Genomic DNA, 24,469 nt, shown 5'->3' on the forward strand with positions numbered 1-24,469 from the left:
TATTGCCATGCCAAAGCCTGTCTGCTGATAAGAGAAAGCCTCTTATCTCTCCCCTATCCCTCCTGTAAATACACTCTAGCCCCTACGCTCTGCAGAACCGCCTGGCCCGTAGAGGCTTTGGCTGACGGCAGCAACGTTAGCATGTTTGCCAGCTCTTTACAGTATTTTTAGCTCTCCTGACACCAGCAAGGTGCAAGAAAAAGAAAAAAGATGTGCCTGGTTTGGCACACGTATAAAAGCTTCGGGATTTTTCAGGAGCTGCCTGCCTTTTGCAAACGGCGGGGAGCCACGGCCGTGCTGCGAGCAGGGTGAGTAGGAATAGCCCCTGTTTTCAAAAGCTTTGCTAGCTCTGCCGTTATCCCCCTCGCATGAGCTGTTCTGCATCTCTCCAGGGACACCTGACACTGGAGATCGTCTCCCAGGGTTTTGTCACCCCTCTGCATTTATTCTCTCAGCTCCATTTATCTCCTTGTCTATACCATAATAGGACGAGGTGCCACATCCCCACGTGGAGTGGCCAGGGTCCAGCATGGCTCTGACTTGGTGGGGTCTTTAAAGTGCTCCCTGACCATCTCCACCTTCCTCGTCCCAGACATCCTGCACCCCAACAGCTCTTTTGTAAACTCAATATTCCCCACAGCATTTCCTTTCCACCCCGTGCCAGGACAGTTACCATGGGAGGGATGCTGCAAAGATGCCAGATAGTCTCTCTCTGCTTGTCTTGTGGAGGTTTTCTATGCGACCCAACACACCTCTAAGCCGCCGCTGTTCCAGCTTGGAGAGGCAACGCGGTTCCCACACTCTCAACACTGAAACTGCACAGAGCTGCTGGTGATAATGTTGCCTGGAGTACTTTAAAATTGCATTTATCTGCTTAGAACGTAGTCAGGGCAGACCAAAATGCTTGCTTGAATATGAGCTGAGAGCCTGCTGATAGCACAACAACCCATGGGAAAGTCAGGGATGCTTTCCCTGCTCAAACCACAGTAGGAGCCAGCCCTTCTCCCACCTCTCCCTAAGCCCTCTGCAGTGGCAACTCCAGGCTGAAACATCCTCTCCAGAGCTGATGTTTCATGGATTAACATGTTATCAGCTCAGAGTCACCATGGGATGTGGAGAAGGGGCTGGCTGCTCTGTGGGGCAAGTAGAGGTTGCATCAAGATTAGTGATCTCAAAGACCCAACCTCTCCAACCATAGATTGAATTTGTGGGGAAGTATGAAAGCAGCAGTCCCCTGTTCGACTCTGACTGATGGCAAGCAATAATTTACAGATTTCTGAGGTATCAGCTGGGTACGAAGCATCATTTTTAAGGCATGGGAAGAGGAAATTATTTAGGCTAATGTCAAAGTGGTGCTTTTGCTTTAATTGCTTTTGAAACCTTATACACAGAAGTAGCATGGAATTGAAATAAAACATGCAGTTTGAACCCATGAAAAAAGGCTTAGATTAAATAATAAAACTGAGCAAGTGAGGATTTTCACGTTTTCAGTCACCTGGAGTGAAAATGTTTTTTCCAGTAGTTCTGAGACTGTGCCTAAGTGTTGAGGGTGCATCTCCCACCCCAGTTCCAAGCTGCTTCTCTCCCAGATACCATGTGGGAAGATAGCAGAGACACTCAGAAAGAACAGCTGTGAAAAAAAGTTAGCTTAGAGTCCACCTGTCCCTCTGAAATAGAGTTATTTTGCAGGACCAAGCTCTGCTGAAGCAAGAGGAGAAAGGCATCTGTTCCTGGCACTGGCTGGGATTTATGTCTTTGAGTTATCATGCCCTGGTTCATGTCAAGTAACGACCATGAAGGATTCAGAAGTGGCCTCTTGTTGCTCACTTAGGAAGTGGCAGGCAAAATCCATCTTTGCCTGTGACAGCGGGTGTCTGCACCTGGGGACGGGGGAGCAGCCCGGCAGGGAGCCCCAGCTCACACGCACGACGACAGCTTGAAGGTGTCAACAGCTCGGCATGACCAATTCATCTCCTCAGGCTAAGATATGGTCTGGGAGTAAATAGAGAATGCACAACCTCCTCAGTCTGGGCTGAGACCAATGGCATGAGGTTTAACAAGGCCAAATGCCGGGTCCTGCACTTGGGGCACAACAACCCTGTGCAGTGCTACAGACTGGGAGAAGTCTGTCTAGAAAGCTGCCTGGAGGAGAGGGACCTGGGGGTGTTGGTTGACAGCAACTGAACATGAGCCAGCAGTGGCCCAGGGGGCCAAGAAGGCCAATGGCATCTTGGCTTGGATCAGAAACGGCGTGACCAGCAGGTCCAGGGAGGTTCTTCTCCCTCTGTACTCGGCACTGGTGAGACCACTCCTCGAATCCTGTGTTGAGTTCTGGGCCCCTCACCACAAGAAGGATGTTGAGGCTCTGGAGCGAGTCCAGAGAAGAGCAACGAAGCTGGTGAGGGGGCTGGAGAACAGGCCTTATGAGGAGCGGCTGAGAGAGCTGGGGGTGTTTAGCCTGGAGAAGAGGAGGCTGAGGGGAGACCTCATTGCTCTCTCCAACTACCTGAAAGGAGGTTGTGGAGAGGAGGGAGCTGGGCTCTTCTCCCAAGTGACAGGGGACAGGACAAGAGGGAACGAGTGACAGGATGAGTAGATGAGGTGCTGAGGGACATGGTTTAGTGTTTGATAGGAATGGTTGGACTCGATGATCTGGTGGGTCTTTTCCAACCTGGAGATTCTATGATTCTATGAAATGGCCTCAAGTTGACTGGGGGTGCGGGGGCTTAGATTGGATATCAGGGAAAATTTCTTTCCCAAAAGAGTGGTGAAGCACTGCAGAGGCTGCCCAGGGAAGTGGTGGAGTCTCCATCCCTGGAGGTGTTCAAAAAGCATATAACTGTGGCACTCGGGAACATGGTTTAGTAGGCACTGTGGTGTTGTGTTAATGGTTGGACTGGATGATCTTCAAGATCTTTTCCAACCTTAACAACTCTATGACTCTATATGCTAATAAAAAAAAACAAGCCTGGGGTGGTCTTGATCTCTAATCCCTTCTGGAAAAGGCTGTCCTACATCTGCAAGCCTTAATCCTGTGCAAGGAAGGAAAAAACAGGGTAGCAAAAAGAGGAATGAGTGACATCCTGTTTTCCTGGAAGAGCAAGGCCAATGCCTCAATGCAGCTGTTGAAAACCCAGTCTGCCTCCTCATGGGAGAGGCTGGCTGAATGCAGGGAGTGACATTTCTAGGCTATGCCAAGTGGCTCACAGCAGGCTCTGCTGTTTGCATTGCACAAATAGTCATTTTATGATTAAAAACAACAACAGCAAACAGAAACTAAACCAAGATAAAACTAGCAAGCACTGTGCACATGTTTATGGTGTGCAAGAGCTGGCTCTGCCTACAGCTTTAACCCAAAAACCTCATCAATCCTGGATTGCACCTTTCCTTACTCTTTTTCACGTAGTGTCTCCTGCAGCCTTCTCACTTGACACTCCTATATTTCAAAAGTAAAGTAAGAAAATAAAGAATGACACTTTTCCACAGAACTTGAATGGCAGATGTAGATCTGAAGAAAACAGAAAGATACTGGGTGTGAGGTGGGAATCCTCCGGAAGGAAAGATTTTCTGGCAAAGGTACCTTTCTGGAGCACTGAAACACTTATTACGTGGATTCTTTGTTCTCCTTGATTCCTGGATCTGGAGACAAGGAGAAATGCTATGGGATTAGTCCTAGTTTCATGGAGGGAAACTGAGCTGCTCCCACACTTCCTGCACACCCTTAAAGACCCTTCCAACACATATAACATGACTAGACATTAGGAAGAAATTCTTCATGATGAGGGTGGTGAGGCCCTGGCACAGGCTGCCCAGGGAAGTTGTGGATGCCCCATTCCTGGAGGTGTTCAAGGCCAGGTTAGATGTGGTCTTGACCACTCTGTCCAGTGGGAGTTGGAACTGGATGATCTTTAATGTCCCTTCTAACCCAAACCATTCTAACATTCTGATATTTCCTTGCCATTTTTTTCACAAAAGAAATAACCCTGATTTTTCCATTCCCTTCCAGTGCAGAGATGTAACTGTTGATGCCCCACCGAGTATTTGCACTTGAAAACAAGCTGAGGGCTTCTCTGTGGCACTGTCATCCCAGCTTCCTTCCTGAAGTAGGAAAAAAATCACTACTTTTGTCTAAGCTCAGCTGACCAAATCCTGGTTTGCTGTAATTAACTATACAGACATGCAGGCTCTGAAGTAATTGGCCCGGAGTACATTCTTCTTCTGAAAAAACATCATCTGTCTTTCCATCTGCAGACCTCCGTGGTTTGTGGTTTCTTCACCCCCTTACCCACTGCACCGATGAAGACCAGCTATGACAGAGGAAAGTCAACCAAATCCCAGACTATCAAAGCAAAGGAGCTGATCCCCTCCCATAGCTCCAGGAATGGGAACCACCACGAAAAACAAACCACCCAAAGCACATTGAGATGGGTTCATCCCAAGAACCATGAAGAAACTATGATGACATCCTGGGCAGAAAACATCTCGCCTGGCTGGGAGGAAGCTCAGATGTCAGACGTCTGTAACGGCGACTTTCCCCTGGGACACATATCTGAAGAGATTGGGTGCAAGACCTCAGAGAAACTCCCCCACCAAGCCACCAACACAAACAGGAACAAGAAGCAGGTGCTAAAGGAAATCTCAGCAACACAAGAAGTAAGAGAGGAGCCCAAGGCTTCTCCCTCCAAGGGGGTTTTTGCATTTTGGGCAGAAAAAGTTAACAGCAGCAGTGAAAGGACCTTCCAAAAGTTATTACAGAAGTCGTCTGTGATTGTGAGCAGTAGTTCTCCAGCTCTCCTACCCAAGGAAGGGCTTAACAGCTTGGAAGAGAAGCAGACTAAAAATCCCCAGAGAAAGACCAGGAGAGATCTCTTCTCTGACTCGAAGGTTTTCAGCCATGTAGATACCCACGTCCTACATGTGAGCCAGCAGGTAGGTCCTGGTGTCCTTCAATAGGACCACAGATGGTGCCATCATCTTCTCCACATCCTAACAATCAACTTTTCACTGTATGCTCTGATGGCAGCGGTGAGGTCATGCCTTACAGCAAAACTGGGGGAACTCCCAAGGTCCTGGGCTGTGACTTTGTCCTAACCATGGCCAATGAAGACAGGCTGACAGAGCTGAGGTGGTTCAGCCTGGAGAAGAGAAGGCTCCAGGGAGACCTTAAAGTAGCCTTCCAGTGCTTAAAGGGGCTCCAGGAAAGCTGGGAAGGAGCTCTTGATTAGGGTCTGCAGGGATAGGATGAGAGGAACAGTTTTATGCTGAAAGAGGGGAGATTGAGATGAGATGTTAGGAAGAAATGTTTTCCTGTGGGGGTGGAGAGGCCCTGGCTCAGGTTGCCCAGAGTAGTCATGGCTGCCCCATCCCTGGAGGTGTCCAAGGCCAGGTTGGATGGGGCTTTGAGCAACCTGATCCAGTGGGAGGTGTCCCTGCCCATGACAAGGGGATTGGAACTGGATGGACTTTAAAGTCCCTTCCAACCCAAACCATTCTATGATTCCATGATTCTACAAAAGCTGTGCTACCTCTGAAGATCTGCTGCCTGTTTCCAGCCAGTGTCTCACCACTCTCATCATGAAGAAATTCTTCCTTATGTCTAGTCTAAATCTGCCCCTCTCCAGTTTATACCCATTGCCCCTAAACCTATCACTCCAAGCCTTTGTGAACAGCCCTTCTCCAGTTTTCTTGTAGCCCCTTCAGGTACTGGAATGTCGCTATAAGGTCCCCTCAGAGCCTTGTCTTCTCCAGGCTGAACAACCCGAACTCTCTCAGCCTTTCCTCATATGGGAGGTGCTCCAGACCTCTGATCATCTTTGTCTGACTGTGTTCATCAACCCCTTAATATCTGTGGCAGCCCAAGTCCTGCTTTGTCTCAAGCTGGAGGCATTGATTGTGTCCTCTTTTCAGGCTCTCTCCCTCTGGGTCAACACAATTTGCCTAAGCAGCCAATTCTGAACCAACAGAGCACTTGCAGCTTACAGGTCAACTCGGTAGTGAGAGCAAAGAGCCACAAGGAATAATTGTACTCAGCTATTATTGAAATCTGTAATTTGTACCTAGCCTGAGGCTAATCTCCCTTGGGAAGGAGGATGCTTGAGGATTTCAGAGTCTACCTTGTCTATTAAAAAGAGAATAGAGAGGGAGGGAGTTGGAAGATAGGAAAAAGAGGTTAATAAACAACCAAAAATACCTCCAAGGCAGTGGGGAGTCATGGGAACGACTTGTTTCTCTGTTTATTCAAAGTGTTAGCTGCACTAAAACCTGGTGCACTTCATCTTTTCCTCTTGGCTGTGAATTATTGTTGACAAGAGCAGCAGCAGAGCATTTTACTGACCACCTACAGGTAGGGTAGGTAGTTCACCTCTTGGGATGGTGGTGCCGTGGGGATACGGGATTGTCCCTTCTCTCCATACACAAAGTCCTGTTGCCAGTTCCCAGAAAGAAGGTGGTTAGTGGTAGACCCCCAGGCAGTGCAGATACAAAGCTAAACCTTTTTTCTGGCCTGCAGACTGTTTGCATGCACCTTAACTATATGAGAAAGTTGTGGCAGGACCATTGCATGGGTGGGTTTGGAGAAAGCAGCTCCATCCATTAACTCCAAATACTCTGGTGGAGCCAGCATCTACTGCAACACAAGATGCTCTGAGCCATTTCTCCACAGTCCTCAGGAATGGTTGGGACTGGGGTTACTTGGGAACATAGCAATCCTTGATCTAGGACCTACTTTTTACTATCATTATCCGAAACAAAGAGTAGCATGGGCTTGGGATGAGTTTTCACCAAGATGTGACAACAGGGAAGCTGGTAGAGAGATACTTAATGGCTTTTTTCCCTTGGGAATAATTCATGCTACTTATTTGCCTAGAAGGTGCACCTCATAACAACTCAGAACATAAATAAAAGGGGCCAGAAGGAGGACCATCGTCTTAAAATAGGTGCTCTCCTGGCTGTGTTGTCAGTTTTAAACCTGCATGCCAAGGAAAATCTTCAGCCATTGAACAATGCAATATTTCCCACAAGCAAAGAGAAGGATGTTTCCGTCTTGATTTAGTACTGGGCAGGTACGGTTGGACTTGATGATCTCAAAGGTCTTTCCCAACCTAGTGATTCTGTGTTTCTATGATCTATGTGAAACTATCTTATAGATGGGGCAGGAAAGTTATTGAGGAATGAAACAGCAAGGGCAGGAGTTCAGAGAAAGAAGCTGGGCTAAATTTAACCCAGTGAAAGAAAAGCCTGCTGCTAAAAATGCTTGTGCTATCACAAAGGAGGGAAGAACTCAGAAATATGAATGTGTGAATGGGAGGAAAGGGGCCAAAGGGCTTTCTTTGAGGTCAGGTATGGATTAAAAAGCTAGTGATGGTTTAGTTGTGGGGCAAAAATCTTACTTCTATCCATTTCGTGGCATGGATTTGGGTGAGGTTTCACAGCCTCAAGAAGAACATCTGAGCTGCAAGTCTGGTCCTCTTCAGAACAAATACACTGAGATTTATTAGTGCAGGGCTGGCAACCCAGCATCCTTAGATAAGTGGTGGCTGAGCACCTCAACAGAAGCTGACTGTGTGCACTTGCAGCACTTCCTCCCCCTCTACTCTGCTCTCATGAGATCCCACCTGAATCCTTGCATTCAGCTCTGGAATCGTCAGCACAGGAAGGACATGGAGCTGTGGGAGTGAGTCCAGAGGAGGTCAGGAAGATGATCCGAGGGCTGGAGCACCTCCCATATGAGGACAGGCTGAGAAAGTTGGGGTTGTTCAGCCTGGAGAAGAGAAGGCTTCAGGGAGAACTTAGAGCAGCTTCCAGTACTGAAAGTGACTACAGGAAAGCTGGGGAAGGTCTCTTGATTAGGGAGTGCAGCAATAGGACAAGGGGAAATGGTTTTAAGCTGAAAGAGGAGAGATTGAGATGAGATCTTAGGAAGAAATTCTTTCCTGTGTAGGTGGTGAGGCTCTGGCCCAGGTTGCCCAGAAAAGCTGTGGCTGCCCCAACCCTGGAGGTGTCCAAGGCCAGGCTGGATGGGGCTTTGAGCAACCTGATCCAGTGGGAGGTGTCCCTGCCCATGGCAGGGGGTTGGGAACTGGGTGTGCATTGAGAGCTCTTCCAACCCAAAGCATTCTATGATTCTAAGTGTTGCAGAAAGACCCACCTACAGGAGAGACCCACCTCTAGGGTAAGACTTTCTGGACCACAGGACACATTGAATGGGACAAGAGATGGCACCAGGGCAATGACACTGTACATCCCAACCAGCTGCTACAAAGGAATTCAAAATGCCACTTTAGTTGGACTCGATGATCCGGTGGGTCTCTTCCAACCTGGTGATCTTCTGTGATTCTGTGAACTTGGAACTCCAGCACTCAGGCTTTAAAAAAACGGGCCTAGGAAAACAGGGAAAGCACCCTGTTCTACCACAAATAGTATTTTTGCATTTTAAATTCCAGGGGAAAAAAATACAGCTTTGGGATTTTTGTGATGTACATTTTCATAGAATCATAGAATCATTGAATCACCAGGTTGGAAAAGACCCACAGGATCATCGAGTCCAACCATGCCCATCAATCACTAACCCATGTCCCTCAGCACCTCGTCCACCCGTCCCTTAAACCCCTCCAGGGAAGGTGACTCAACCCCCTCCCTGGGCAGCCTCTGCCAGGGACCAATCACCCTTTCTGTGAAAAATTTTTTCCTAATGTCCAGCCTAAATCTCCCCTGGTGGAGCTTGAGGCCATTCCCTCTCGTCCTGTCCCCTGTCACTTGGGAGAAGAGCCCAGCTCCCTCCTCTCCACAACCTCCTTTCAGGTAGTTGGAGAGAGCAATGAGGTCTCCCCTCAGCCTCCTCCAGGCTAAACACCCCCAGCTCCCTCAGCCGTTCCTCATAAGGCCTGTTCTCCAGCCCCCTCACCAGCTTTGTTGCTCTTCTCTGGACTCGCTCCAGAGCCTCAACATCCTTCTTGTGGTGAGGGGCCCAGAACTGACCCCACGATTCGAGGAGCGGTCTCACCAGTGCCGAGTCCAGAGGGAGGATAACCTCCCTGGCCCTGCTGGCCACGCCGTTTCTGATCCAAGCCAAGATGCCATTGGCCTTCTTGGCCCCCTGGGCCCCTGCTGGCTCATGTTCAGTCGCTGTCAACCAACACCCCCAGGCAGCTTTCCAGCCAGACTTCTCCTAGTCTGTAGCTGCTCAGGGTTGTTGTGCTCCAAGTGATGCAAGTTCTTTCTATCAAGCCCATCACACAGAGCAGTCTCCCACTGACGCAGCAGTGACACCCGCATTTCCTTTAACTCACCCGTCCTCTCCGTTGCAGCTGAAGTCCAGGCACGCTGGGTTGTCCGTCCATGCCATTGTTCCCCTGATCACTGCCAGATCTCGGAGCAAACTGGAGATGGTGCGGGCGATATGGTTCTGGCTCTGCCACAACATTGGTAAGTCTAGTCCCACTGTTTTCCAGAGACATGAAAACCCCTTTCTTCAAATGCCATCTCCTGGATTTAGGCTCTCCATGCCCTGCACAATAGAAAATCCACACTATTCATATTGAAATGCCCCCTACTTGACTTTAGGAAAGTGCCTAGGGGAGGAACTGGTTTATACCATGGGACCTTCCATCCTGGATTTAGGCTCTCCATTCCCTGCAGAACAGAGACTCCACAGTATTCATATTGTAGTCCTGAACTGAATTGGCCCTCTCTTGACTTCAAGAAAGTGCCTGGGGTAAGAGCTGGTTCCCACCATGGGAGCCTCCATCCTGGAAATGACACCTGCTTCAGGCCAAACTACAACAGCACTTGGGTGGCCAGACCCCTAGAGACACCAGAAAAGCCCACCCACCTCCAGAGCAACCAGATTTAATGCATTTGAGGTTGTTTCCTTGATAATTTACATTCAATGAGGCTGAGCTATGCCTGGCAGGAGTCATTTGGGGACACAATGCAGCTGTTTCACGCTACGTCCACGCGTGTGAGACAATATGATTGTACCTCGCTTGAATGGCGCAACAGTTGTTTACATGCTCTGGGAACCCAACTCCCTCAAGGCTTTGCTCATATGGGGAATTGTCAAACTCTTGAATAATGATGGGTAGAAGAGCAGCCATGGCTTCCAGGGTGGGTAGGTGGGGAAATAGGGTTGGGCAGGAGAAGAAATGGGAATGTTTTGGTAATAATAAATCCTTACTTTGGCCTGAAGTTTCATGGTGTTCTCCCTTTCTTAGAATACGACGTGGACGGCTTCTTGGGATTCTCTCAGAAGATCCATGTGCCAGAGCAAGTCCTGCAAACAGGAAGAGCTGTATGTTCTGGTTATGCCCATTTATGCCAGGAAATGTGCAGGTAAAATACATCTTGGGCTTTCTCCTCCTGCCCCCTTGAAGATCTGAGGTGGGGACATACCTCTGGCATGGGGCTTGCTGTAGAACCATCATCCATATCCCCAGGCACGGCAGCTGCTCTCCTCCTCCTCTGCTGGGATAAAGGGGTAGATATGGCTTTGACAGATGAACCAGAAGCAGAAATACAATTGGAAGTAGCTGCAGGGAGGACAGAGGGCTGGATAAAAGCTGCATTTGGCCAGCATCTTGCACAAGTGGGGCCCTGCTTTCAAGAAGTAGATTGTAATTACCATGCGTGTTGGGCTGCTGTGAAAAAAAGAGCACAAAGCACTGTTCGGTCTGTATTTATCTCCCCTTCTGGCTTTCCCTGAACAGGGAGGCAGGTTTGAGCTGTGTGAAGGTCCCAGGGTTTGGCCGGAGCCCCAGCTCCAGTGGAGGCCGGTGGTGCCAGCAGCAGAAGAGCAGCCACATGTGGAATGCGGTGGAGCTGGAAGGACAGTGGTGCCTCCTGGATGCTTGCTGGGGTGCAGGGATCGTGGATGCAGAGAACAGGGTGTTCATGCCCAGGTGAGACACCCCTTCCACTGCCATTGCCAGTGGCACTGTCCCCAAAACAGATGGACAAGGCTCAACCTGACTTTGGAGACACCCCAGAATGGCCATCTCAACCCTTCCAATATAATCCTTAAAGTCTGAATTCAGCAGGCCTTGAGCCCTTATTTTCAGGTACACCCCAAGAGGTGCTTTCAGAAGGTCCAGAGAGCTATTCTCCTCATCCTCAACTATGGCAGGTGCTCAGGGACCTCATGCAAACATGGACCCTGTACACATAAACATGTTCATTAAGTGCCCTGAGTGCCCCTGAGCTGGGACAGTAACTTTTCAGATGATAACTACCCACCCCACCCCAAAATTGTTTTTAATCCGCAGTGAGTGCCACTTCTAAAGTAACAAATCCTCATTTTCACAGCAACTTTGCTCTTATGTCATTCCATACATAATTACTTGAAATTTAACAGCCCATGCTAAGCAAGTAACAACTCTCATGAAAGTTATTTGTATGATTTAATAACTTCCATTAACTGCATTATGGGATTGCACTTTTTTCTCTAATAATACATAATGAAATAATTGTGGAATTTCTAATAGGTAATTATCTTGCTGAGAACAGTTTAAACACCAGTGACCATGGGTTGTTTCTAGCTGAGCATGGGGAAAAGAGGAGGAGAACGAAACATCACCCAGAGCAGTAGACAGAGATAACGTCTTCTTCTGGGTCCAACAAGGTGGCCTTGAAACCTTCAGGTCAACAGGTGCAGAAGGGCTTCATAGGATGACCCTAACACATCTGCAGGCAGATCTGCTCAGCAAACACCTAAGCAGGGGTGATATTTGGAAAGTCAGGTTAGGCACATTTAAATTAGAATCATAGAATCATAGAATTGAAACAAGAAGGATCTTGGTTTTTAAATCATAGAATCGGTTGGTGGGAAAAGATCTTTGAGATCATCAAGTCCACCATACCTGTGCACTACTAAACCAGATCCCTGAGCACCTCATCTACCCAGCTTTTAAACACCTCCAAGGATGGGGACTCCACCACCTCCCTGGGCAGCCTCTGCCAGGGCCCGAGAATCCTTCCAATGAAGAATATTTTCTAATATCCAATCTAAACATCCCCTGGCACAATTTGAGGCCATTTCCTCTCATCCTATCACTTGTTACTTGGGAGAAGGGACCAGTATCCACATTGCTACAACCTCCTTTCAGGTAGTTGTAGACACTGATAAAGTCCCCTTCAGCATCCTTTTCTCTAGGCTAAACAACACCGGTTCCATCAGACAACTCTCATAACCCTTGTTCTCCAGCCCCTTCACCAGCTCACACCTCAATGTCCTTCTTGGAGTGAGGGGCCCAAACTGAACACAGGATTTGAGGTGCGACCTCACCAGAGCCGAGTCCAGGGGCTCAATCCCTTCCCTGCTCCTGCTGGCCACGCTGTTTCTGATACCGTCCAGGATGCTCTTAGCCTTCTTGGCCACCTGGGCCACTGCTGGCTCATGTTCAGCCGCTGCAGACCAACACCTCCAGGTCCTTCTCTGCCGGGCTCTTTCCAGCCACTCTTCCTGCTGGAGCTGCCCAGGGTTGTTGTGTCCCAAGCGCAGGACTCAGCACTTGGCCCTGTTGAACCTCATCCCACTGGTTGCAGCCCATGGATCCAGCCTGTCCATATCCCTCTGTAGAACCTCCCTACCCTCAAGCAGATCAGCACTTCACCCCAGAATTATCATACCTAGATTCTTGGTAGAGCTTTAAACCAAGATCAGACGTCATATTGAAATATATCCGGGAGTAACAGGCCTTGGTATAGGAATCAACACCAAAAAATTATCTTCTCTGCAGCTCATGGTTACTCTATGATTCTATGGTTTAGTGTTTGATAGGAATGGTTGGACTCGATGATCTGGTGGGTCTCTTCCAACCTGGTGATTCTATGATTCATAGAGTCATCTTAACTGGTGGGACATCTCAGTACAGGAAAAGCAGAGAGAAAAAAAAGGGCAGCAGGAGATGAAATGCCAAATGAGAGCTCAGTCCTCCCTTACTGAAGCTGGTGCAGCTCTGACGGTGTGGAGGAAGCTCCCTCAAGGCAGTGTATGATGATAACGTGGGATCCTAAGGGTTTTCTTGCTCCTTCCACGATGCCTCCTCCTTTTGCCTTGCAGGTATGATGATTTTTTCTTCCTTACTGACCCTGAGCACTTCATTGAGACCCACTGGCCAGAGGACCCCCAGTGGCAGCTTCTTCAACCCCCCATCTCAAGGGAAGACTTTGAGCAGAGGGTTTTTAAAACTTCTGAGTTTTTCAGACTTCAGCTCTCCCTCCTTTCTCCAAACACTTCCCTCCTCAAAACAGGTAAATGCAAAGCAAGTGCTAAATCCTATATAAAGCTCACTCACTTTTAATAGACAAGTTATGGTTGAAGAAAAGGTTTCTCATTCAAAAATGATCCATTTATCTATTTTTAAGCACATGTTTAACATCTAGTAGAGCAGAGGCACATATTTAAGCAATTTCTGCAATCACAGCCATTGTGCGATACTGTGATTAGCAAACTGGGAATTAAAATTCATAAATTATAGTTAATTGAGCCAAATCACTTAAGCCCTTTTGTGTCTGCCTTTTCCCATCTAAATTCGGCAACAGTAGCAAAATAGCTTCAAGATACCTGAGACACAATCCTCATTGTGTTCATGAGTTGCAGAGGGAGACTCCCAGATAAAACGTGGCCTGAAACGGTCACGTCCTACTTTTTGAGAATGAAGGGAGGCGGCTGGACCTGGTTTTCCTCCGTTGTGGTTTTATGATGTTTTTTCAGGTTGGATGCAAAATGATCTTCTTTTTACCCAGATACCCTCTGTGCATCCATTTCCATGGATGGTCCAAGAAGATATGGATTTTTCCTGTGATTTGTTTTATCAAGATAGCAAGCTAGGAGATAAAGCGATCTTAGATTGAGGGGAGTTGTCAGGCTTACAGAAAATGAATGTATGTCAGACAAAGCACACTGTAAAACTTTGACTGAGAGAAGCTGCTGAAGGACTGAGGTTCTTTAGCCTGGAGAAGAGGAGGCTTAGGAGTGGCCTCATTGCTCTCTACAACTACCTTTTTAGGCTGTATTGAGGTGGGTGCTGGCCTCTTCAGCCAAGAAACAAGTGATATGAATAGAGAAAGTGGCCTCAAGTTGATCCAAGGGGAGATTTAGATTGGATATCAGGAAAAATTTCCGTACTGAAGCACTGACAGAGGCTGCCCAGGGAAGTGGTGGAGTCTCCATCCCTGGAGGTGTTCAAAAAATGTGTAGCCTTGGCACTTTGGGTTAGTAGGCAGGGTGGTGTTGGTCTGATGGTTGGAGTTGATCTCAGAGGCCTTTTCCAACTTTAACAATTCTATGATTCCAGGTTATTATTTAAGCCAGAAACCAAACTCCTCCACTATTTCTGGGATGGTGGGGCTTTGCTGAGATGGGCTAACATGTCTTTTGAGCCTGCAAAACATTGACACCTACCAAGTATCATTAGTGGTGGTACAAAAGCTCAAAAGGAAAAATGAGGAAAAATAGATGTATCATTAATCCCTCCTATCTCTCCTCATTTTTGATAGCCAGAAGACACAGGGATGGAGCCCAGAAACAGATGAGGGTTTTGGGTCCTCACAGGCCACTAGCTGTCATGAGCCAAAACAGTCCTGGAGAAGAATGTTAGGGAAGCAAACCTGCCTGTCATGTTCCAGCTAAATTCCTTTGCACCACCTTGATCTCCCATCCCTTAACCACAAACCTCACTGGATGAACCGGGTGACAGGCACAGTTTTCTTTTTCCTTCAAAACTGAAATGGAAGGAGAATTTTCTATTAGAGTGGGGAAAAAATTGCCAACTTTTTTTTTTTCCCCCGTGAATTTCTCATCTTGTGGAGGGAAAAAAAATGTATTCCTGGACCTAACTTGAACAGTTTAACTACTGCAATTGCCCTCAACAGCCAGCCTCATGTCAGAATTGTGCTTGAAACACCAAACTGCAAACCCAGATGGTGAATCAAACCAGATGTCTGCTTTTGTCAATGCAAAATTATGCTTATATTGCTCTAGGTTGATGGATGTAAGCCATCACCTTACAGGGTACCCTTAAGCATCTAAGCCAATCTCAGTGCCAAACCTCTTGAGATCTTCGGTGCAGAATCGGACTATTTCCCCTCTTTGATTTGTGTGGATCAGTTCCTGTCCTGTTATATTTGAGCAACTCCTATCTGCTTGAAATGCTTAAAACTTTCAGCCAAGATTCCTTCCACAAATCGCTATCTGATGGGAGCTGAAGGTGGAACACCTTGCACAGAGACCTGATTTTCAGGACATACCTGGTCCCCATCTTCTGAAATCCCAGCCCTTTTAATTGGTAACATTGCCCAGGCTGTCAGGGTTGGTAACCGCAGTGATGAAAAGCATTCAGTCCTATGGAATTAAGACTTCATAAGATACTTTTTTTGGTGGCATGCTGTAGATACAATAGGGAGGCTGGGAGAGGGGATGGGAAGCCTTTCAAACAAGGCTTTGAGAAATTAGAAACATGCTTGCACTTTAATGGTGGGTTATTTCCTCCTGATAATTAATGCAACGTACATAGACCTCCTGCAGCACTGAGCGTGCTGACATGGGAACACATCCCCAGCTTCACCTGGCCTCCCTGAAAACCAGGACTCTCCAGTGCACGGCTTGAATTAACCCAATAAAACAAACAAATGAGGTTGGTTTTTTTTTTATACGGAGCGATTAATTATCTCCTTGGGTCTCCTCCCGAAGCAAAATGCATTGCTGGCTTCCCTATCTCATCATCGCTGGCTCCACTGTATACAATGTTCTGTTCTCTTCTTTCTTCCTAAAGATCCTAATACGATGCAGCCGGCCAGGCCAGCAGCTTCAGAAACTAGCATAGAGCAAATTTAATAACAACCAAACCTGCAGTTAATAAAGTCTGTCATCAGTAATGTCTCCACTGAACACTTGCCAGGAGAGAATTGTTTGCACTTACTGTGTGAGCCAAGTCACAGCTTTAACAGGCAAGGCACAAATAAAACCCAGCCTTCCCATTCTTTTCACATCTCTGTTTCGACCTACCAACAAAAACTGTGGGGCAAACAATGAAAAAACCCAGAGTCAAACAGAAAGAAAAAAAAAAATAAAGAAGAGCCGTCTCCCCATTATTCATTAGATTATGAAACGTGTTTCATAATCTAATAATTAGCAAGGGAAAATTTTTTCAGCATGAATCTGAAGCCTTTTGTCATTTCATGTTAGCACCCAAAACAAATGAACATTGTGCACAGCACGGGTGCTGATACCAACCGTGGGCTCCCGCGGTGCCATTGCTCCGTGCTCCCTTCTGTCCAGCAAAAAAAAAAAGTGGTGAGGATGGGACGATACAGAGCAGCCGCACTCTAGATGTGAGACAAGCCACCCTTGGGCACTTAGGGACCCTGCTGACCAAGGCCAGGCTTGATTTCCACAGACCTTAGAATCATAGAATCACCACCAGGTTGGAAAAGACCCATCGGATCATCGAGTCCAACCATTCCCATCAAATACTAACCCATGTCCCTCAGCACCTCGTCCACCCGTCCCTTAAACCCCTCCAGGGAAGGGGACTCAACCACCTCCCTGGGCAGCCTCTGCCACTGCCCTATCACCCTTTCCATGAAAAATTTTTTCCTAATGTTCAACCTGACCTTGAGGATGATGGATTTAAGCCCACATCTCAATAGGCCAGTGCCAAGCTCTGTGATGCACTCTGGGATCCTTCAAGGGCAAAAAAACTCAAAGTCTTGTTCTCTGTGGCCACTTTTCTCTAGCTTTCATCTGTACCTGGAGAAAAATAAGGTAAAAAATGCTGTCAAACCAGCATTTTCTAGCCAGGATAACCTGTGGCTTCACACGGGATGACAGCTCACCACGTGCTGAAAGCAGCCTGCTGTCTGCTAGTTAGACAGTCCTGTCGTCGTCACGACCAAAACTTCAGGGGTTCTGAAACTTTGCCCTGTCACCATTGCAAAATCAACCAACCCACCCCTTCTACCCAGGAGCAGATGGAAAGCCCTCGCCTTGGTGCACCAAGAACTGCTCTCTTTTACACGGTTATGGGTTTACAAACAGCAAGACACGGCATATAGTTGGTGGTGGGATGTGAAACCAAGGCCATGGGACGTCCCCTCCTCTATGGTGACCTCTCCTGGAGGTTAGAATCATAGAACTGTTTGGGTTGGAAGGAATCTTAACAATCACACAGTTTTAACACTCTTGCCATGGGCAGGGACACCTCCCACCAGACCAGGATGTTCAAAACCCCATCCAACCCGAACTTCAACACCTCCAGGGATGGGGCAGCCATGACTTCCCCAGGCAACCTGTGCCAGGACCTCCCCACCCTCACAGGAAAACCCCCTCCCTGGGCAGCCTGTTCAAGTGCCCAATGACCCTTTCCATGAAATTTTTTTCCTAATGTCCAGCCTAAACCTCCCCTGGTGGAGCTTGAGGCCATTCCCTCTCGTCCTGTCCCCTGTCCCTTGGGAGAAGAGCCCAGCTCCCTCCTCTCCACAACCTCCTCTCAGGTAGTTGTAGAGAGCAATGAGGTCTCTCCTCAGTCTCCTCCAGGCTAAACAACCCCAGTTTGTCTCCAAACTGAGTGGTATCATCTTTTCTCTTTTAGCAAGGGGACAAAAACGGTAAAAGGTGAAGAAGAATCTTGTTAAGGTCCTTCAGCAAGGTAGAGGCAAAAAGAGAAGGAGAATCAGGTCTCTGTCTCCTATGTAGATGATTTGAATCAACACTGCAAAAGTGAATGTGTTACGCTGCTGATGAAGGGATTATAAAAAGTGTTTTGTTTGCCCTTCTACAGCCCATGGGGAGGTGTCAGTGATGCTGGGGAGCACCCACCCAACAGAGTTCACCTACCAGCTCTCCAGACTCCAGGGCACCACAAACGGAGAGGATGTAGGCACAGTTCATGGGATGATGACGGTCTCCGAGAACAACGTGACGATCAAGGTGACTCCTCCAACCCAGGGCTTGTTTGACCTCATGATCTTTGCACGCCACGCTGACTCTCAGGACCCTTACAACTGGGTGTGCTCCTACCAAATCCAGTGTCTGGAGCCACACAACAGAGAGGAACTGCCTGAAAATCCATTTCATTTCTGGGGCCTTCACCAAAAGGTGAGAGATCTTGGCATCGAGGAGAGCAGCCACAAAGAGGAGCTGCTTATTGCTCCACAGGGAACTTTACTCTTGGCTCTCCTGACATCCCGACCTTTGCTTGCCACGTATGAGCTGGTTAATAAAGATTTAGATGCTGCTCTGAGCAAGAAATGCCTGGCTGCTCAAGCTGAGGAGGAGAAACTGAGTTGCCACGTGCTCTGTCCTTTCCAGGGTTACTACCGGCTGTCCGTGTTTGTGAAAGATTTAGGAGGCAACACCTTCAGGAACGCAGCCAATTTCCTCATTCGTTGTTTGAAGCCTGTCAACCAGAATGAACTCTTCCCTTCAGGGCTGAGCATACACTGCGGGAGCGGGATCAGCTCCAGGGATCACGGCCTCTCTAACCCCAGCCACTCTTCCCCCATCATCACCACGAAGCTGGGGAAGTGCAACATCACCTTCCACACACCCCCTGATGTTGAGCTGACCGCCAGCCTGAGTAAGGACAAAGTCATCAACGCCAAGTACCCATTGGAGAGGTACATCCTGGTCACCCACCTGAGGACTAAAGTCAGTGTGTGCGTCGTGCTCCCCGAGTCAGGCGTCTACAAAATGGGGCTTTTTGGAAGAAGCAAGGAGCACAAGGACTTTACTCATATTTGTGACTACGTTGTACGTTGCTTCTCGGATCCCAGCTGGCCTCCCTTCCCCAGGGTGTACAGCCTGTGGAGGAGAGGGTGTGTGTTGCTAGAGCCACGCACAGGGCTGCTCCAAGACCAGACTTGGGTCCGGTTCAGGGTCAAGGTGCCAAAAGCTTATCAAATTGTCATCCTTGGGGAAGAGAAGACAGTGCTACAGCAGACCCCGAGCATGGTCTGGGAAGGGGACGTGTTCACTGGGGCTGCAGGGACACAGGTCAAGCTGGCAGCCAAGTTCAGCCAGCACTGTTCCTTCCTGGAGGTCATTCTGGCCTTCGAGGTGGGAGGTGGCTCACCTGCCTCCTTGGGCTGGTCGGGATAAGCCTTCTGCTAAGTCCTTTCAGAAGGACTGAAAAAGCCTGGGAAGGAAGCAAACGCTCTCAAGACTGGAGGATGCTGAGGAGACACAGACAAAACTCCCAGAACTTCATGGCATGTCGGGGGGAGTCTGGGTGTTACCCACAGAGCTCTTCTTCCCCTCAGGATATACAGATACTTGCTGGGGCCTCCTATCCCACTTGGAGATGTTGCCGCCGTTTAAATCAGCACCAACATATGGAACCTCGTAATATTTTGCTTCTGTCAGAGGAAACCATTGTTCAGCTTCTCTCCAGGAAGGATGTCTCGCTGCTTATTACCAGCTTGAATAATTGTTTGGAATGTTATATTTGACATTTATTCAAGAACTTGGAAACCCACATAGTTTCTTTCTCTTGAGAGGATAACAACAACGATAATAAAAGAAAAACAACACCAAAAAAAAAAAACCAAAGACCAAAAATAAAGCCCAAACTGGAGCCAACATCTTCAGCTGGTAGCAAGATTTTTAAAACGTAAATATAAACTAAAGCAAATAAGACCTTCTGGCAGAGGGACTGCACTCGGGCAGAGGAAAGGGAAAAGGAAGAAAAGAGATGCTGTATTTTATCATATCTGTCTTTAAAATATCTTCCAGGCTTTTATTATCAAGGATTATATGTAGGTATACGCTTAGAAGAGCATTGATGGCTTAAAACAAAGAGAGGTAGCAGGAAAGGAAGCAGCTTTGTAGCCAAAGTGTCTAATCCCTGAGCAGAAAGCACAGACAACTCTGCTCCTAAACTCTGACACATGCTGCAAGGCACCACAAGCACCTGCTTACGAAAACAAACTCGATTTCCATACTTACGTGGAAGACCATGGGCTAAAAGATAAATAGGGAAAGTACTTCTCCACACCTGCACAGGACTGATGCTCAAAATGGGGATTTTGTCTGTGACCAAGAAGAACTGTGGGTTATTTTGGGGTGCCGGTGGGGGAACACAATCTGCTTTCTTCAGGTTCAGCAATTTAAATTCGACTTGTAGCAAAAGTTCAAGTAGATTGGAACCTTTTCTGGGCCTCATAAATCAGTTAATGCCACCAACGCAGCAGGACCCACATTTCACACCAAACTTGCTGGAACCACACTGATGTGTTGGAAATTTCCCCTGAAGATGAAGTGCAGGGAGTACTTTGAACTAAGGGAAGAACTTGCAGTGGTAGACATGGGCTAAGCTCTTGCCTGTGGTGCTAGGGAACGTTTTAAGAAGAACAGATTGCTGGATCTTCTCTCCTGGCCTGTGTTCTGGCTTCTCTGTATTGGGCTATCCACGTGGGTGGATATGGGAAAGAGAAGCAGAACGAGGCTCAGCTCCCTTGTGTGTCTTTCAGAACAACCACAGACAAAATATTCTGCACCCTGTGAAACCGAGCACACAACCCAGCCCCAAAAGTCAGAGCCTGGAAAGCTGCTGGCCATTGGGTTTGTCCTCCAAACTTCCCCCACCATCTGAGTCCCTTTGCACGCACCTTCCACGACCAACGCTCTTCTGACTATGTTGAGCAACAAGGATGTTGCTGTGTGACTTGTCGGACCTCCTTGGTGCTTCTCAACCTGCGCGTTGTCCACAGGCAGCACCGATGGTGAAATGATAATATCTGCAGACCCAGCAGGCTCCAAAGTCTGGGTTTGGGTGTGTTTTGTGGAAGCAATTTTGGTGAACAACACTGGCTGACAAGCGAAATGCCTCTCAGTCCCCTCTGCCATCTTCTTCTCCGCATCCTTCTCCTTTCCAGTCAGTTTTGCTGTTAACTCCTCTCAGCTGTGCCCCGTTGACCCTCTTGAGTCGCTCTACGTATCTGTGCGCGCACACACATTGTTAGCCAAGATTGTCCCATCTCTACCCAAATTTAAGCAGGCGGGTCACGATCACATTCCTCCAGGGAAAATCCAACTTCAGGCTCGGTGATTAATTCCTCTTCATCTGTCATAATGAGGTCCAGATTAGAGTTACCTTGAACTGGGGTCCAAACAACTTATGTCAGAATATAATTACCTGGAGGTGCTGAGAACTTTAACGATACTCCCACGGGGGATTTTTGACTTCAAGGATCTGAAGTCAATCTACTCATATTTCCTCTCTCTGCACACTCGAGTATAGCATGCAACCTATTTTAAATGTCATTTTTATTTAGATTTACATATCTCAAAGCCTGCGCCCAGAGCTCTAGGAGCCTCCGCAATAAACACGAGCACCAACTCTCCAAAAATAACAGCCCTGGAGCAAGCGTCACTCATGAAAAAACAATGATAAGCGAAAGAACTAACCTGTGTGTCTCTATTCCTCCCACTCCCTCTGCCCAGTAGGATTAAATTAGGTAAAGATAGATTACAATACATACCTGCAGCTATAAACCACACCTAGCTCTGAGTAAACTTAGTTCAAAAAGTCACTAGGAGGCCTCCAGGCATGCATCGAGCTATGGATGACCAAAAACCAAACAGGAGTGTGATGGGTTGAACCTGGATGGATGCCCAGTGCCCATCAAAGCCGCTCAGTCACCCCCCTTCTTAGCTGGACAGCAGAGAGAAAATATAACAAGTGGCTCATGGGTTGAGATAAGGACAGGGAGAGATCACTGAGCCATTACTGTCACAGGCAAAATAGACTCAACCTGGAACTTGAGTTGTCCAGAGAAGTCCTGGATGCCTCACCCATGGAGGTGTTCAAGGCAGGTTGGACGGGGCTTTGAGCAACTTGATGTGGTGGGAGGTGTCCCTGCCCGTGGCTCAGGGATTGGGCTGGATGGGCTTTAAGGTCCTTTCCAACATGAACTATTCTATGATTCTATGAAATTAGTTTAATTACCAATCTAATCAGAGTACAATAATGAGAAAAAAATGCAAATCTTAAAGCACTTTCCTTTCCACCCAGCCCCTCCCTTCTTCCTGAGCTTAACTTTACCTCCCATTTCCCTTCCTCCTTCACACCTGCAGCAGCACAGGGGGATGGGGAATGTGGGTTATGGTCAGTTCCTTACACATTGTCTCTTCTGCTCCATCCTTCTCAGGGGGAGAACTCCTCACATTCTTCCCCTGCTCCAGCGTGGGGTCCCTCCCAAAGGAGAGTCCTCCATAAAGTTCTCCAACAGTGATTACTGCTTTGATTTTTGTCTGTGTCGTCTTGAGAAAGTGATGTTGAGGCTCTGGAGTGAGTCCAGAGAAGAGCAACGAAGCTGGTGAAGGGGCTGGAGAGCAAGAGGAGCGGCTGAGAGAGCTGGGGTTGTTTAGCCTGGAGAAGAGGAGGCTGAGGGGAGATCTCATTGCTCCCTCCAACTCCCTGAAAGGAGGTTGTGGAGGGGAGGGAGCTGGGCTCTTCTCCCAAGTGACAGGGGGCAGGACGAGAGGGAACAGCCTCAAGCTCCGCCAGGGGAGGTTCAGGCTGGACATTAGGAAATAATGTCCAGCCTAATGATTCTTTCATTGCCTATGATTCTTTCATACAGTCACAAGAGACACATACGTGAGAACAATCTCATCCAACAAATCCCTGGGGATCTGGCTGGGAAGGTGAGTGAAAATGAGCAAGGGTTAAAAATATTTTGCAGAGAAAGCTTGGCTGTGGCTTGCATCTCCACAGGCTGGCGTACACGAGGGGCCAGAGATAAACAGACTTCAGCTGGAGGTACCATTCCTTCTCTCCAGTCTAGCAACGTAACATCGGTAACACAGAAAAGCTGAATCTGGAAAATCCCTGAAGAGGAATCATAAAATCATAGAATCATAGAACAGTTTGGGTTGGAAGGGACCTTAAAGCCCATCCAGTTCCAAGCCCCCTGTGATGGGCGGGGACACCTCCCACTGGATCAGGCTGCCCAAGGCCCCATCCAAGCTGGCCTTGAACACCTCCAAGGTGAGGAGTACAAGGATCGAGCAGAAGTGACTCTGGAATTCTCTCTTTCCACAGAAAAAGAGAGGAAATGATGGGCAGGCATTTCTGCACATGGCAGGAAAGAGACCTTTCAAAGCAAAAGGCTGGTGGGAAAGCCACAAAGGGCATTTCTATAACAGCAGTGAGAGATCAGCTCCTGGGTAGACCAAGTGCCAGGCAAACGCATCTCCCAAATCCTGCATTATTAAGGGTTTAAGCCATAAACCCATTTTACAAAGCTACCCAACCATGGACACCTCGTTAGCATTTTCATGACTGCAGTCGAAGCTTTTTCATCTCTAGGAGCTGCAAAAAAAAAACCCAAATCACCACAGGACGTACATTGGGCAAGAACAAAAGAGGCAAGGAACAACTTCTCATTGTCTCAAAGAGCTGACCCCTTTAGGAAAGATTCCCCAAGAGCACTGGATTGATGAGAAAACTACGACATCACATTTATAGCTTGCTTCACCCAAGTCTTCCTTGCCCTGGCTCTGCTGGTTTCCATCGCTGGGTACACTGCGTACTCAGTACAGAAGAAAAAGACTTTTGCTATCAACCGTGCTGTTTACCACGAATGACAGCATGGTAACCAAGGTTACTTGGGTTTTGCTCCTGTGATTTTTTTGTTCCCAGAAAAAGCAGTATACTCTCCTTTTGGGGTACACTGACAGCAGTTTCTCAAATGAAACAGGACCCCATTGTACTAAACCATGAGCGCAGGAAGATGTGTCCCTCTCCAACAGATCTTGCAGCCAAGAAATAAGCAGGTACCCTGGGGGGAGATGCTCCAGAGGCATTGGAATTGGATGATCTTTAAGGTCCCTTCCAACCTACACCATTCTATGACTCTGTGACCAATGGCAACGCTGCCTTGATGAGAGCACTTTGTATTCTCTTTACTTGGCACAGCAATGAGCTACTAACCATGCTCAGCTCCACACAGCCAGGAAGGACCAAGCACCCATGAATGTCATAGGAAGAGGCTGGTAGATCTCATGGAGCGAGGGAGCCAGTGGCGAACAAACCTCCTTGTTTAGGCTGTTTAACCCTGAAGGACCCTTCCTAATTTTAAATCCCAGGGACAATCAAGATTACCTTTGCTTTCTCATCTCCAAGTTATGGTAGAGGACATGAAGCAATATCCACCTTCTGCACACAGATCTTTTATTCACCTATGCATTAGAAGCACAGCAGAAAGCATTCTTTTTACCATTGTTAGTTTTCTCCTCTCCGGCAACGCTCCTTTCGTTGAAGAACTTGGTCCCCTGTGGTTAAAGTGACATCACAAGATGGGGCAGTCAGGTTTGGGGTCCATTTTCAGGTCACGTTATTGTCACAGTCCAAACTCCTGTGCAACACATAAGTTCAGGTTTTATTTTGTAGAATCATAGAATCACCAGGTTGGAAAAGACCCACTGGATCATTGAGTTCAACCATTCCTATCAAACACTAACCCATGTCCC

The 24,469-nt window shown here is 47.8% G+C and overlaps 1 protein-coding gene across 1 annotated transcript; it reads left to right on the forward strand.

Annotated features, from left to right (window-relative positions):
- Window positions 1-177: 177 nt before the first annotated feature.
- LOC138720422 (kyphoscoliosis peptidase-like) lies at window positions 178-19,093 on the forward strand. The gene is made up of 7 exons (XM_069856622.1): window positions 178-308; window positions 4,007-4,929; window positions 9,306-9,423; window positions 10,212-10,329; window positions 10,704-10,895; window positions 13,055-13,245; window positions 17,775-19,093. The coding sequence occupies exons 2-7, from the start codon at window positions 4,297-4,299 to the stop codon at window positions 19,091-19,093; spliced, it is 2,571 nt and encodes an 856-aa protein (XP_069712723.1). The 5' UTR covers window positions 178-308; window positions 4,007-4,296.
- The last annotated feature ends 5,376 nt before the right edge of the window (window positions 19,094-24,469 follow it).

The sequence above is a fragment of the Phaenicophaeus curvirostris genome, chromosome 4, assembly GCF_032191515.1.
Source record: "Phaenicophaeus curvirostris isolate KB17595 chromosome 4, BPBGC_Pcur_1.0, whole genome shotgun sequence".
Classification (NCBI taxonomy): Eukaryota; Metazoa; Chordata; class Aves; order Cuculiformes; family Cuculidae; genus Phaenicophaeus; species Phaenicophaeus curvirostris.